This window comes from Hippocampus bargibanti, linkage group LG10 (assembly GCF_051943395.1).
Source record: "Hippocampus bargibanti isolate YZ-2025 linkage group LG10, ASM5194339v1, whole genome shotgun sequence".
NCBI classification, from domain to species: domain Eukaryota; kingdom Metazoa; phylum Chordata; class Actinopteri; order Syngnathiformes; family Syngnathidae; genus Hippocampus; species Hippocampus bargibanti.
Window position 1 is genome coordinate 21,776,934 of NC_142743.1, and position 16,440 is coordinate 21,793,373.

The 16,440-nt window shown below is 39.3% G+C and overlaps 1 protein-coding gene across 5 annotated transcripts in view; it reads left to right on the forward strand.

Annotated features, from left to right (window-relative positions):
• LOC148892916 (E3 ubiquitin-protein ligase SMURF2-like) overlaps nucleotides 1–16,440 on the forward strand; it is a 37,519-nt gene that overhangs the window by 1,075 nt on the left and 20,004 nt on the right. For all 5 annotated transcript variants that reach the window (XR_016116128.1, XM_089005409.1, XM_089005410.1 and 2 more), the window contains exons 2-7: nucleotides 10,114–10,152; nucleotides 10,929–11,037; nucleotides 13,150–13,283; nucleotides 15,141–15,206; nucleotides 15,351–15,435; nucleotides 15,784–15,867. Coding sequence is in view for 4 of the 5 variants with exons in the window: in XM_089005409.1 (XP_088861535.1) it covers nucleotides 10,114–10,152; nucleotides 10,929–11,037; nucleotides 13,150–13,283; nucleotides 15,141–15,206; nucleotides 15,351–15,435; nucleotides 15,784–15,867 (517 nt within the window). In the remaining variant the exon portion in view is untranslated. The remainder of the gene's footprint in view (nucleotides 1–10,113; nucleotides 10,153–10,928; nucleotides 11,038–13,149; nucleotides 13,284–15,140; nucleotides 15,207–15,350; nucleotides 15,436–15,783; nucleotides 15,868–16,440) is intronic.

The window sequence follows — 16,440 nt, forward strand, 5'->3', positions numbered from 1 at the left end:
TACATTGAGCAATAAGTGGATCCTGCCCCCAAACTTCGTAGCCATAAATTACAGCACGTGGTAAATAATAAAATAACAAAACCACAAAATAAAGAATAAACAGAAATATGACACCTTTTGAACCTAAATAAAATTACACCCTGATTTGCCTGGTGATGTGTGATGTGAATTACAGTATATTCATTACATTTGTTAATTTGCATTCCAATTTCTATGGGAACGTGACTGTTGATCTTTGTGTTTAACCTGTACTGCACATTTGTAACTAGCTGCTCTAATGATTCAGATTTACCCCTATTTTCAAACATGTTGCAGACCAAAATTATAACGGAATCTAATTTTTTTTGTCCATTTTCTGCTCTATTAATTTGGAGCGTTAATTCTAAAACTGAACATTTTAACATCACACGTGTTAAAATAGATTTGGGTGATATCACAATGAGTGGTTAAAACACTAAGTCAATGTTTTAGTATATTAACAACTAATTGAAATTAAATTGTCTTGATTATCAATTTGTGATTCATTTGCCTTTATTTTAGCATAAGCTTAACCCGTACGACCAAAACATTAATATATAATAATAATAATTCATTTCATTTATAAGCACCTTTGAAAATATATAATAAATTGTCACTTTAATTCTATTATTGTTCATAGTTCATTCACAGTTGAATTATATTTCAGCCCTACTCATAAATCAAGGCCTCTCTAACAAAAATAAAGAGTCATCTCTATGTGCGTGAAATGTGGTCCATGCAAATATTAATTACATTGTCACCTCTCATTTTAAGTCACATGAATGTGTATTCATTATCTAATCACTCCGTTAGGGCACGCTAAGCTAAAATATCTGAATCAAATCTTGCATTGGATGGTACGTACAGTATACCTAAAGTTGTGGCCAATGTGCGTGTGGTTTGTTTGAGAGATGTGCGCTCTTATTGCCATTTGTATAATGTGTAGTCATTCTGCCTGCAATTGAATTTCTCAACTTGGCCTGTGTAGTGATACATGTCTCTGGACTTTTATTTTCTCTCCATATGGGGAATGGTTTTAAATGTGTCGCAGTGGTCTTAAGACGGAATCACAGGAATGTGAAACCTCAGAGAGGAAATGTGAGTCTTGCCGATCGGAGACGTATCCTCTGTCTGTCTTTCACTTTAGGATATCTACGTGGTCCCAATTTTTCATTGATATCCTCCAAAGTTGCCGAGCCGTAAACGAAGACATTCCATTCATTCGCTTTTGCCTTTTGCACTGAACCCAGCCAAGCGTAGTGTTGCAGTAAGAGTCTGCTTGTTCACACAGAAACACAGCATCCTGCCACCAGATAATAAAATGCATGACAGCGTCTGAAGTAGACTTGTTAAAAAAAAACGGTGGGAGACATGAGGCTGAGCCACCATTGAGGCTCACTTGTCATACTGTTGCAGCATTTGGAAATATCCTTACTCATATGCCCCGTCTTGCGTGTCTAGCACGTTTTATACTATAGCATTGCAACTGAATGTGACTGAATTGGACCGGACCGCCCAAAAAAAAAACAGAGTTCCCCACCTATGGATGCATGTCAGTTCACATGCAACATTTGGGAAAATGCAACCTTGTATTTATGTTTCTCCATAAACAATATATTCTTCTGATTTTCCCCCCCTCCACTTCACTGCCTATTTTGAGAGGCTGTTGGCGGTGATCGACTGCACCTTTGCATTTCTGAAACAGACTTTCTGGACTTTACTTTCTTGCCACAGGCACTTATGACAATGTAAATATGGTTGTGAGTTATTGTAAAATACAATACCTTCTTGTAGTATTGCATTCATCTTGTCTTGTTTGTCCAAAATGAAGTGGTTTAGGTGTTTTACTCTTGGTTCTGTGAAGCTCATTGACTGGCCTTGTGTTTGAAATGTGCTACATTTGCCTTGCCTTCTCTTGCCTTCTTTTGTAGTTGTCGCTTCATGGACCGTAACTCAACTTTCATCACATTCTAGTTGTTTATCAAAATATATTTATAGGTTGATTTGAATTTTATTTTCTTCAGACAAATCTCCCCCCAGCAAAGAGAGCAAGCTCTTATTTGCTGACACTTTTTGTGGACAACAATCAAGTGATGAAAGTCGAATTAAAGTCTACCTTATTTTCTGTCACAAAAAAAATTATGCTGAGCCATTGTAGCAAGGCTTCAAAAAAATGAAGCAGTTGCCTGTTTCACTGTTTCTACTTTAGCAAATGACTGTGAAATTGGTCTCATGTTTGGTTCAGTATTTCCACACCAGACAAGCATAGCGTAGGATGACCACATCCCGTACTACAATAAATTCTAAGACTGAGATTTGCTGTGGCGACCCCTTGGAGGGAAAAGCGGAAAGGAAAAGAAGAAGAAGATTGTGATCATTAAGTCTGTAAATAATAATACATTTCATTTATAAGCGCCTTTCAAAACTCTCAAGGACACTTTACAGTCTGGCTCTGTTCACAGTAGGCCATATTATTGTCACGCCGCTTTTCTCCGATTTATGGAGTGAGTGGTATCACATGTTACCAGTTGACCAAAGATCTTCCGTAGGAATGATTTCAATCTGAATGACAAAGTATGCATGCAAACTGAGCTACTGAAACACAAAAAAAGGTCAAATAAAATTGGCTTGTGCTCACTTTGCTGAAGTTCGATGTGGACTGAAGTGAAATTAGCTGAATGATAATAATACATTTTATTTATAAGGTCCTTTCAGAACACCAAGGACACTTTACAGTCAATCCTCACTCAGGGGGATTATTTGACAGTTTTGTTTCGCTCGTCTGAGCCTTTGCTTGTCGAAGTCGACTGTTGCTATTATCTGCTTTTCCGATTACTTTTGAACTTGGTGGCATCAGTGTACTCCTGAGCAGGAAAATGGAAAGACTGAACACCTCAATGTTGCGTAACAAAATCTAACCCAGGGAGACGAGGCTTCTTTAGCATGCTGTATGCCTGAAACTTTCCAAGAAGGGGCGGGGTTCCCTGCAAGCGTGTGTTAGAGAACTTTCCCTTATTACTTTTATTTCAGGTAGAGTTACATTGGAAATAAAGCCATACTTCATCAATTAGATAAGTTATTCTTCCCCCAACTCTCAGTATATTTTGATCGCATCTGTCTACTAGTCTGTTGATTCATGAAGTCGTGACATGAGAAACATAGTTTATAGTGTATTATTTGACTCCACTATGCGATTGTCCGAACGCACGTCTTCTATTTGCAGCTTCTCGTCACATCCCTGCCCTTTTGTTACGCTGTCGTTTTTGTCTGTCTTTATTTGTCTTCTTCCCTCAAACAGGAATCTGCCACAGATACTTGACAAATGAGTCAACTGTTGTGTCTCTGGTTTTGTTTAGATTTGACAGTTATCTGTACTAATCTAACTTTGGTGCCGTGTGAGTTTTTATCTTGTTTATTGAACACGTCATTGATGTCTCTTCATGTCAGGCCTATTCTAACATGCAAAATATACCTAAGAACACATCTGTTTTGAAATGATCATGAATCCAAATAGCTTTCCCAGTTATAGTTTGATTGCTGAGCAGTTGCAATAAACCACGTTGGGGTCTTGAGGGATCATTTTCTCCTCCCTTTCTTCTGCTACTGTTTCTGTGGTCAAACAGCCTAATGGTGCGTGTGTGTGTGCGTGTTTGTGTGCATGTGTGTGTGCGTGAGTGTGTCTGGTAGACCATTCAGTATGACTTTATGAACATTCAAATTGCATCCTCCTTACTGTGAGGCTGTTTCCAGTTTCAGTGTGGGAGAAGACAGACAGAGGCATGCTGTTTTTTCCCTTCCTAATCCTTCAAATAGCAGTCCTCACTATGAAGGTCTTTTATATAAAAATACAAGGGTGGGGGGGGCTTAAACAAACATTTAAGTGACATATGGGCATACATATGCTCACTATCAAGCCCATAATTACGTGGAAAATACCCTCTGCTGTATACACAAAGCCATGAACCCGTGCGCATTTTAATTTTTATAAAAAGTCAACTTTTTTTGGCCATGGCACATATTTGTCATTCCCTCCAGGGGAGGTGACCAATTTTAATCCTTGCTTTCCTTGTGAGGAAGACATATGCACACACACTAACTGTGCATTGACATAGGGATAACCGTTGCTGCTGGCGGCTCTCCTGCGATGTGTTTGACCACCGTCTCATGGCGAATGTACCCGCCAGCGGGGAGCCAGCTGTCACAACAACGGTTGTTCAAAGGCTTCTGCTATGCAACGCGCTACGTGGATCCAGTTCATAACAAAACCAAAATAGGAAATACTGTAGATGGATATCAATCCATTACTTGTAATGCTGTTGTTTTGAAGTTGGCATTCGGAAGCAATTGTAATGGCAGATGACTTGACTTGGAATTGACAGCCAGACCTATTCTTAACGGACAACCGAGGTCACTTTTTGGGCATTTTCAGAAAGTCCCGCCCCTAGTTCGTGACGTCACGCCAAGACGTCTTGCATTGCTGGAGAATCAAAACAATGGCTTCAGAATCGGAGAATATGCTTTCTTGTTACACATCCAGTTATGAATATTATTCAAATAGTTCTGAAGAGGAAAGCATACATGTTTGCAATCGATTAAATAATTTATTCCGTGTCATTTTGAGGCATCTGGACTACAATGTAGCGTCCCAGAAAAGAGGCAGAAAAATGGCGACCAGCTCCTGTGAGGAATGAATCAGCCCGTTTCCACAGGCTGATAAATTCCTTCCATGGAGCTTGGATGCCCTCTTCTGGCGGATTTTGGGTGCAACATGAGGTTTTCAGACCAAACAAGTACAGCAAAATACATTGACGTGATGGAAGGACTGCTACAATGTAGCTATATGCGGTGGATTCTTATTAAAATATGCTCAGTAGAAGTCATTTGAAGCCATTTTACAAATTATGGACACAACTTATCCGGAGACGTCGGTTGCCGTACTTGAAATGGAAAGCATGACTGTATTCAATTTCTAGTCCTTCGGCGCACTTCTTACATTTACACCTGACCATAAAGCCTGTTTAAGATCGTTTATTTTTGGGTTTTGAGCCCTGTCCTCCTCTCCACTCATTTTATTGTCATATCCTGTCTGTCTATGCTGCAAGTGTGTTGAGTCTGCTTAATTTCCTTGGTGCCAATGATACTCTCCCCTGTCCTTGTCCCTTCCTTCTCCCAGACGGTCTGTGTTCTAAAGATGCATGTCCCTAGATAGACATTGCTTTCCCTTTCTTCACATTCCAACTGATTTAACCGGATATTTCTCCCGAAGATTAGAAAAAAAACCATCTGTTGGTCACCATGTCATTATCCTGCTTCGCATCATGACTCAACTTTTGCACAAGAAAGATGAATGAATCCAGAGTGTTGTCACAGAGTGTGGGTAACAGTAGACTGTTGCTTTTGAAAGAATGACATAATTGGAATCCTGAGCATTTATTGGCCCAGAGAAACAAATCAAGTCAATGCAATCATGTTCAGCTCACTACTTATGGACCTATATCTCCAACATCCGAGTCTCATGGTTTTAGACGTCAGTGTTATCATGGGTGTAAGCGTAAGTAAGTTGGCCATACCGCCATCTGCTCTTGACATTTTGCCAGAAGTATTCCCTGTGTTGCAGTTGGTGAACAAGGCCTCCAGGCAGGCGTAGGGAATGGAGGAGGAAGTGTTTTGTTTAACCGTCAAACAATGCTGCGAATGAGAGAGTACAGTGCTGTGTGGCTAGTAATAGTGTGAAGGTGAGGGTCGTGTGCCATCATTTTTCACAAGTGACTCATGGGATGCATGAATTTGCAACTGAACATGCATTTGACACTCTTTATATCAAAAATTTAGCTTACAGCTTCACCTCAAGAAATGCAGAGTTTGCAAGTAATGCAAAGAAAGCAATTTGAGAATGTTTTCATCAGAGGTACCAAATCTAGGTCCAGAAAATAAAAGGCTTGCCACAGTTAGGGTTTAGCCACATGTGCTTCTGCTCAACCGTTCATCTACTCAACCGGCAGGTAGACGAGCTCCGCGGGGAGTAGAAGCAACCAGACAAAGCGGGTGTTTTACTTTCTGGACCTGGATGGGCCACTTCTGGTTTAGAATTGAATTCTTCGATAAATTGTACAGTTTCCAATGGCTTTGTCCTCCAAGCATTTTTCAGTTGGCTTCAGGTTTTGATAGCAAACTGGAGTATTAGCTTTTGGATAAAATCCCAAGTCCATGGTATATAACGCAAAGAATCTGAAACGTCAAAACATTATAAAGACCTTATTATAAATGTAACTAGACATTCATCACTAAGCCGTCTCTCAAATAGGTGATTTGGAAAGTTTTTTTTTAAATATTCTCTTTAGCTGTGCTGGTGTCGAGAAGCATGGGTTTTTATCCAGAGCCAACAGGACTATAAAGACGGACCTTGATGGATAAATTAGATCAGATGATGATTGAATGTCGTCTTACGTAAAGTTCTCCGTACAATTAGAAGTAGTTTTTGATTTAAAGCATAAAAACTGGACATTTTCCCCACCTGGATAGTGTTTTGGCACAATTTATATTTGCTGGTGCCCCACAATTTGTTTAAGAACTGCATGTCACTCTGGGGTCTGTCCATGCTGCAGGCCAATATATTTCTTTGGGCAAAAATGAATTTTGAAGATCAGCTTTTCAGAAATCCCAGTGCAGCCAAACTCTTTTGAGATAGATATTGGGATTGATCAAACTTGACAGCCAACAGTGTATGTGTGTATTTCACCACCTGTTTCACTTACATTTAATTGACCGGGTTGTGTTACATGTTCTGGACACGAGGGGCTGTGACTGGGGCTTTCTTTCTCTTCCCTATTTTCTTGGCTTATATCGATCAGGTATTTTGAAAACAGACAGCGCTTCCCCTAAACATAGTTTTGGTCCCTGGGAGAAAAATATGATGTTGATATGGTGAAGCTAATGCCTTTTACAGCTAGCCAAAAATGCTTAATGTGCATGTCAGTAAGCAGTTGAACCAGCCATAAACTCATTTCTGACACAGTATGTGTCAGCCTGCCATGTCCTTGTTGTGGTGCCAGGAAAATAATTGAACAAATGTGTCACAAAAAGGCTGTATTTGACCATGGAGTTGGCTTTGTATGATCTCGCAATTGTCTACCTGAGTTAATGACCTCAAGTCCTTGGTTGAGGACAGAGCTGCGCGTGGTCTAATAAATGTTACCACCAGAACACAAGCCTCCATGCATGCTGGTGGTTCAAGAGAGTTTACAATGAAAACCAGACCAGCATTCAAGACTTGAACATGTAATTGGTCGAAAAACATCAATTTCTTTCCTCCCATTATCAAATACTTTTTTATTTGTTTGTCTGTTTTGTGCTTGACTCTCGTATTCGATCTGTCAATTTGTGGATAGATGCAAAAGCAAGCAAGCACCCTTTTGGGATTTTCATGGCCATAAATGTCATCAATGAATAAGTGGCATCACTTATAGCAATTATTGAAAATGCTGACATTAGAAGCCCCACAGAGAAAAGCGAGTGGAAATCCCTTGAAACCACCGCTCATTTATCTGTTTACAAATGCTCATCTTTGGGCTTTTTTTTTCCTCTCCCACCCCAAACTGAATAGCTCTCAACCACTCACGTTTGGATAAACTGTATTAGTAACTGGTAACATTTTGGTAGCTAAAGTAATTCCACCGCACAAAAAAATATTTTATACTCCAAGTCAGACATATGTGATATAAACAAAATTCTATGTCTCCACAGCATTCGTTTTTTTTTTTTATCCCGGCAGCATTATTTATTCCAAGAGAGTAATTTTACTTTGTGACATGACATTAATGATGATTATTTCTCTCTCATTTCATCTGGATTCAAGGATTAAAAAAAAAAAAGTCAAATTCTTCTTTTAATCCTGATTAATCAGATTTTATCATATAACGCTAGTTTTTCGAAATAGCAAGCATTTTTTTTCTTTCAATGAATTTTAGTAGACTGAAGAAAATAACACTGACATCGATATATGCAGCTCTGGAAAAAAAGAATGTAATTGTGTTTCCAAACTAAAAGAAACACACGTAGACTTCCCGACCATAATTGAACAAACCAAAAAAAAGTAAGTGTGACATTTTAGGACATTCTTTTTTTTTTTCTCCGAAGACCATTGCCTTTAAAATGGTTTCTGCTCTTGAACCATGACAGTGGCTTGAAAAGTGAGATGACATGGTACGGTCTGTAGCACATATTTATAGTTCTTTTATCTTCAACCACGACTTGTGGTCAATAGATCACAACAATTCATTCTGCAAGTGTCTTTGCAAATTAATCTGATCCTGGCGTATTAATTTTGGTCCTGAAGTTAGTTGACTTCAAAATCAAACAACATTGTCATTGTTTTACTTTTTAACTTTTTACTTTTGACTGTTACATACTTTCAATGTTCATTCTTTCACGTTTGACCTTGCAATACCAGACAATTGGTTCCCCAAAGAGTCAGTATATCCTGAATTGAACTGACAGCCGTGGCCACAAAGCCAAGGTACAAACCGAATTGTGAATTTTCTCAACCGTTCCATTTAGTGGTTCTTAACTTGGTTTCGATCGACCCCTAAGGGTTCGGTGAATTGGTCTCGGGGCTTTGACTGAAAAACTAAGTATGTCATGAAATTGTATTTATTTGTTTATGTTTTTGATGAATGTTTTTTTTAATGTCTTGAATTTGTACCAAAAAACATTTAAAAAAAATACGATTGAAGGGATCAGTGAATGTGCATGTAAATCGTCTGGGTTCAGTACCCCTCACAAGGTTAAGAACCACTGGTTTCACTTTCTTCCTAAGCTCAAAGGACACAAAAACAGCTGCTCCCGGGCGGTGTTTTGCGGTTTAAGTGGTGTAGACTTCCTGCTGAGACTGACAGTTTGTCCGCGCGAGAAAATAAAAAGGAAATGAAGCCAAGTTGATTTGGATTTTGTGAAGTTATTGCCATTAGTTTCCTCCCAGTAGCTGGGTCGTTTTATAAACAACTTGGACCACTTGGTTTATGATCACAGACAGAGATATGGTTTCACCTCGCCCAGGGCTTCCTGATCATTAACACAGTGCCAGTTGACCTATCTTTCCTGATAGAATTGGGATGACTCTGGTCCTCTGCCAGACCTGGCTCGCCCAATGCCCGTTCACACATCAATCATTAAACAGTTTTTGATATCTTTTTTTTTCCATCGTATATATTGTGTCACAAATGTTAAAGGACAACCGACATCACTTTTTTGTTTCCTAACTGGCATCAGAAAAACGTTTTAATCTAAAATACCCAAAACACGCAGTATATTTTTATTCAAATGCAAAACACCAACAAAAATGACTTAAAGTGTCCAAAATCTGCAAAAAATTGAGCTGCGAATTGGGCATTTTCAGAAAGTCCCGCCCCCAGTTCGTGATGTCACGCCAAGACGTCTTGCATAACTGGAGAATCAAAACAATGGCTTCAGATTCGGAGAATATGCTTTCTTGTTACACATCCAGTTATGAATATGATTCAAATAGTTCTGAAGAGGAAAGCATGCATGTTTGTAATCGATTAAAGAATTTGTTCAGTGCCATTTTCAGGCAACATTGGGGGGGAATGTCTCACCCAAAAAGAGGCAGAAAATGGCCACCGACATGGAGCTTGGACGCCCTCTTCTGGCTCTTTTTGGTGCAACACGAGGTTTTCAGACCAAACAAGCATTGACGTGATGGAAGGACTGCTACAATGTGTCCTTTTTTTCGGTCAGGGGCGTTCCTTCAGTGACATCACGTACGGACTCGTTACCAACTCAAAAACAAGACTTCCGGAATATTAAGCACGAGGCTTAAAACATAAAATATAGCTATATGCGGTGGAATCTTTGTAAAATGCGCTCAGTAGAAGTCATTTGAAGTGATTTTACAAATTATGGACGCAACTTGTCCAGAGGTGTCGGTTGGCCTTTAGGTGTATATTAAAATAGGTTTTGATCCACAGCAGATGGTTGAAAAAGCTGCCTGTTGAAGACCCCTGTTTTAACCAGGGACGCATCTGCTTGTGTATGGTTACTCCAATTTACCGTTTTTTTTTCTTTGTTCTTCTCTTGCAGTCCTTTGTGCAAAGAACCTGGCAAAGAAAGACTTCTTCCGTAAGTAAAACCCATTTTGCTATGTTGCTATTCTTGTCCCACAGATCCCTTTTCATTTCATCGGGTCTTGTCAGTGGAGGCAAGAGGCTATATTTTGAAGTCTCTCACTAAATTAGGTAACTGAGAACCAAACATTTCTTTGTTTGTAAGAAAGAGACGGGATGGGTTTTTTTTTTCATGCTGATACCTTTGCCAATATTCAGGATTAGTCTTATTGTCTTATTGTGCCGGTCCCAAGCCCAGATAAATACAGAGGGTTGTGTCAGGAAAGGAATCTGACGTAGAACCTTGGCCAAAACAAACATGTGAATCAAACCTCTGAACATGGAGGACACTGATTCGCTGTGGCGACCCCTTGAAGGGAAATGCCAGAAGGAAAACAAGATCGCTGTTAGACTATAAACATAGGAGTGCACACATCCATGTGTTTCTGTCTTTAAAACATGCCTCAAACTCACTTGTACTCATCGGCATTAGACTCAGCATGATTCAGACTTGATCTTAGTTTTATTCCCAGGTGCTTACAACTATCACTGCTTTATTTCCTGTATATGATAGTTGTCCATGTTAAGTGCTTGGTTCCAGCTTCAGCTGTTGTTAAAGCGCTATGTAAATCAATATGTATTGTATTGTATTGTAGCAATCACCGATTTGGCTTTAAAATACTTGCAATGTTTATTAGTTTGAATATTCCAATTGAAAGCTGTACATGTGTTCATTCGCTAAACATCTTCACAAAGCGTTTGTCTGACTGCTCTGTTGTTTGGGCTCAACAGGATTACCTGATCCTTTTGCCAAAGTGGTTGTGGATGGCTCTGGACAGTGCCACTCTACAGATACTGTGAGAAATACATTGGACCCAAAATGGAATCAACACTATGACCTGTAAGTAGACCTTGTGTTTTCTTAGGACACAACAAGCTCACTATATATTTTTTTATGTTCCAGAAAATGTAATTAGCTCTCATTTTCAATGTTATGGTCAGTTTTGGACCAATTTTTCCCCTAGAACAGCCAGTTTTCATCATTAAATTCGATATGACCCCATGCGTTGATGTACATGTCAGCAACAGAACTGAATACCAAATTTGCTGCATAGCAGGTGCGGACATGGTCATCTACTGTATTTCAAAGTGGTAGTGTTTGCTCGTATTTTTATGTCATTGCTGTCAGTCCTTCAAATTAAAATCAAACGTTTGAAAGAAAAAGGCCAGTTTCGCATGACTAAATATAAAAATGCATGAGAATTAGCAAATACATTTACGGCACGCATTTTGGTACCAACACATTAATATCATCAGTGACTGGTATTGGTGACTGCAAGATGTGGCTGATTCCTCACTTACCGGTCATTATCTCTTCATTCTTGTTTGGCTTAACATTTCATAACAAAAAGTAAAAAATAAGTGCCAATAAGTTTGAATGTGGACTTGTTGTATTTTTGTTGCTATGCAAGTGTTTCAGGAATGCAGATGAGGTCATGCTCTCACTGCTGAAAGCTGTGTGACGAATGAACAAAACATCCGTAAGAGTGAGATATGGGGAAATGCATACCATATCACCGTATTGGCAGTGTTCTGTGAAAACCACACTCATTTAAAAAAAAGGTTTTAGAACAAACTTTTGGTTTTCTTTTTTATTTGTTTATATATATTACAATAAGGGGAAAAAAACATTTATTTGTCTCACAATGGATAAATTCGCAATACAGATCAAGATTGACCCCAAATAAACTACCTGTAATTCAATAAACACTTGTTGTTGATTATGCAATGTGGGTGTGTCCGAATGCGGTTGTTCTTAACTGAATTGACTTCTTCTCATTAGAACTAACTCTAACCTTTATCAGACAGCACCCTGCTTGGTGCCACTTTCCCCAATCGGACATTTAAACTATGTTCCCGATGCTCGTTTGTCAGCATCTGTCCTCATCAAATCTCCTGCTTTTACATAATTCTATTCCCCCTTTTGCCAGCGACCCCTGGCCTCTTCCTCTGCTTCAGGAAATGGCTTACATGCCACAGAAAGCAGATGGGACTGTGGTCTTGGTAGGATTCCAATGTGCCACACCCCTGTAGCCAGCCTCAGCAATGACGCGATTGTGTCCATCTCTAATGCATGCATCGACAGCAAGCACATACTCCGTTCACTTTATTAAAAAGTACCTCAAACTTCGTGTGTGTGTGTCATATGACATACACTGTACATTCTGAATTGTCCCTGTTTCTAAATTGTCCCAAACAGTGTAATCCCATGTTTTTTTTTTCTTTAAATAATCTCACAGCGCTTTTCTCTCATTAGTTCCAGTTCTTGGCATAGATGCTGTTCATTAACTCACCTGTGTAAATAAATAACTTGTCATTCATTTGTCATGAAAAAGACAAAAATGTGCAATGTGGTCTCAGGGTACCACACAGCACAGAGCAAGGCTGCCAAGCCCTGCCATTGCATCCTGGTCAGAATCACAATGCCGCAAGGTTGTAATTATTATTTTTAATATGACTATTTCTAAATGCTGAGATTTAGTTGTCATAATAAACAATTTTAAAGCGCTTTTCACCTTGCCAGATGACACGCTGCAATTCTGTGGGTCAAGCCATATTTTGTTTTTGTGAATTGAAGCGTGAACCAAGGGAAGATATGTTGACTGTAATTTCAAACATCTGTCTGTGTCACAGATATGATGGTGAGGCACATTGTCTGCATTTCCTCTCTTCTTTTAACACTGACTAGACTGGCTTCCTCTGCAAAATCAACAAAACCACATTTTCTTTCTCTCTCTCTCTCTCTCTGTCTCTGTATTTCTACCACTCTCTCTCAACTCTTATTGCTCAGCCTGAAAGTCTACACCACAAACCCAGAATAATTATGATCCATTTTTGTTATGAGTACAAGAAGGCCTCGGTACAAAAGCTTTCCTTGGACTTTGTGTTGTGTCATAATTAGTTTTAATTTCGGACCTAAGAATTCCGTATGCTTTGTTTTTCCTTTTTCCAGATATATTGGAAAGGCAGATTCCATCACCATCAGTGTGTGGAATCACAAGAAGATCCACAAAAAGCAGGGAGCGGGTTTTCTGGGTTGCGTCCGCCTCCTCTCAAATGCCATCAATAGACTTAAAGACACCGGCTGTAAGTTTTGACTTTGGAAAATTGGTCATCCGTTGACGATTGTTCTTTTCTCAATCAATCATGTAAAATTGGCATTTCGCGACATGTCCCTCTCATGACCCATACATTGTTTTTCACTGACCTTACCTGCTTTCCAGGAGTCGTATCAAGGGAACTGGGATCTTGGGACCACACACACGTACACAAACACGCGTGCACTTTCACTTCCCACACTCAGGCTTACAGTATACCAGAAGAACTCAATGACAGAATTTTGTCAATATTTGAAACCACACTCTACCATTTCTAATTTTGCCATCACTTAAGCAAATGTCCTAGTTGATGCGTCATTGGTAATTGTATTGTTTATTTTTTATCAATAATTGTATCCATTTTAAAGTTCAGGTCTATTTCGTCAAAGTCGATTTTGTTCATCATTGCCATGGATGATCCAAACAAAATGATTTTCCAATGAAGATACGCCACACTATGGCTCGTTTATCTCGAAAGGAGAGCAGCAAAACATTGGAAGTCAACTAAGGCGTAGCTCTTGGGATATTACTGTCACATGAAAACCTTGATGGCCTTTTATGTTAACTGTCTAGGCTTCCTTGAAGTAATGCAGTGGAGGTTTAAGAGCCTCCTACGCCAACTCCAAATACTTTACGGCAGCTTTGTTTAATTCAGTCCAGATTTTAATCTCCCAAAATAGAGCAGGATGAGTCTTGCCACAAAATGGTCTTCGGACTGTGCTAGTCAAAGACAACACTGTCACCTACTCAGAGCCAAAGGACATTGACTTTATTTAGATTTACCCACTATTGTCTGAAACAAATACTATAGTATCCTATCTGGTTCCAGAATGGCCGCGTTATTGTATAGCCAACATTCTAGACGCTATACTTAATTGGAGGCACAGGAAGCATGAGCAATTACAAGACACCAATTTGCACATAAATCCTTTTGTCCAGTGTGCAGCAGACTTGAACCACACACACTCATTCTGTGGTCTGACCAGGATGCAAACATGCACAGACAGACACGCATGCACACACGCGCACACGGACACACACATTTCTGGAATTTCCGTGATTCCTAGGGGGTTTATTTCTAGCCATATCTCACATGGTTCCCAACTTAAATACAAAGTTGGACACAACAGTTTTGGTGTTTACACAAAACCCCAAATGGGATTGTCCTGGATTTCTAGAAATCTGAGCATCATACTGAGCTTCTCTTCCTGTTGTCGTGGAGGCAAACCGCAACATCCTCTGGCTCACTTCAAAATCACACCTAGCATTTATCAAATGGCTTCTTAAACTTTGACTATGATGTTAAGGGTATTGGATTGGTTTTTAATCGTGTTGCGCACCGTAAAAAATACAGCACAACATGAGTGGTCAGATAGAAAAACAAAGCCACACCATTGTGGAAGTTTGCGTTTACGGTCACACACGGTGCAGTTTTGCAAAATATTTCATCGCTTTTCGCTGCTAAATGGTGTGGTTAGCGCTTGTGGTTTCAAACTATAAATGTACTGTCTCATTGGTGGCCTCTTATTTGGGGAGAAACTGTATGTTTAGTCTAGATATGCATCAGAAACAGATGCTTAGACACGGTTTGGAACTTGGAGCTGTCAGTTATTTAGGCTGTCAAGTGCCGATATCAAAAATACATAAGAAACGCAAACAAAATCATGCATGTTAAAGAAAGGCAAATAATTACTGTTCCTGGTCGGACTGATTCTTGACTCGACAAGAATACCTCTGGTTTGACGATGAGATTGATTCGAATACACTCTTGAGTGTTCCGCCAGTACATTGTAATCAAACCATGTGAGGGGTGCAGAATTAACAGAAATAATTTTAACTCTTGCAGATCAGAGACTGGACCTGAACAAGCTTGGCCCTAACGACAATGATACAGTCAGAGGACAGATAGTTGGTAAAGAAACATTCTCTGATGACAAATCTGCCCATTCCTTAATCTTACTTATTGCTTCAATGGCATAATACGTACAGTATATGTGTGCCATAAAACAGAGTGAGTCTTTCAAGTGTATACCTGCCATTTCCTTATCTTTTCTAGTAAGTCTTCAATCAAGAGACCGCATAGGTTCTGGAGGACCAGTGGTGGATTGCAGTCGTCTCTTTGACAATGACTTACCCGATGGGTCAGTATTATGAGTAGTGAATAGGCACAAAGATGTTTTCTCTTGTAACTTGGTGAGTTGCAGTATATTATTAACATTCATTTGGTTGATTAAGACATGTATTTTCTTTCACACATAAAATTTATAATCTCCGGCTTTTTTGGGGGTTATTTTGGAAATAAATGTTCCCCTTAACTATCACTACATCATAACAGTGTCAGAAATCCTCTAAAAGAGAGCATCATTCTTAACTTGCTGCGTTTTCCAATTTCTAGACTGCAATGAAATGTATGGCATCCACACTACATGTTTAGTGTAATACTTTGCAAGTACAGAAACAACCCTTGTCTTAATTTGCATGTAAAACAGATGGGAAGAAAGAAGAACAGCGTCTGGAAGGATACAGTACCTGAACCACATCACGCGTACCACACAGTGGGAGAGACCCACCAGGTACACGTTTATTTTGCATGATACTTTGAGCTACATAGAATGAAATGAAAATTACATTTTCAGTTTGATTTTTATTATGTTTACATGCTTTACTTTATTAACCTCATGAAGGTATATGATTAAAAAAATAATAATAATATAAATACATGACAAAAGACACCTTTTATATGTCATGCTAAGGCGCAAAAGCAATAAGGAGGCTCTTTATGGAAATGGCTTACAATTACCCCTCACAGTGTCGATAATAAGTGAACTTTTTCTGACTCTACCCCGCCCTACTCCGGCCTACACATGCACACTAATACCAAAATAAGCTTCCTGGCAAGCCAGCCAGTTGAACAGCAAGGTTTTACTTGGCCCATTTTCCTGCTGGTACGACTGCCGCCTTCCTTCTTGAACCATATCAGCGGAGCTGTCAGGGAGTAAGCAAACAAAGTACCTTGACCTCAACTGCCCTTTCTACGCAATTGTAGTGAACAGCACAAAGCAAGGTAAGCAGTGTTGAAGTACTAAAAAATAAAGTTTTCTTCGCATCCTTATCTATGTTTGATCGGATAGGTTTCATGTAATCAT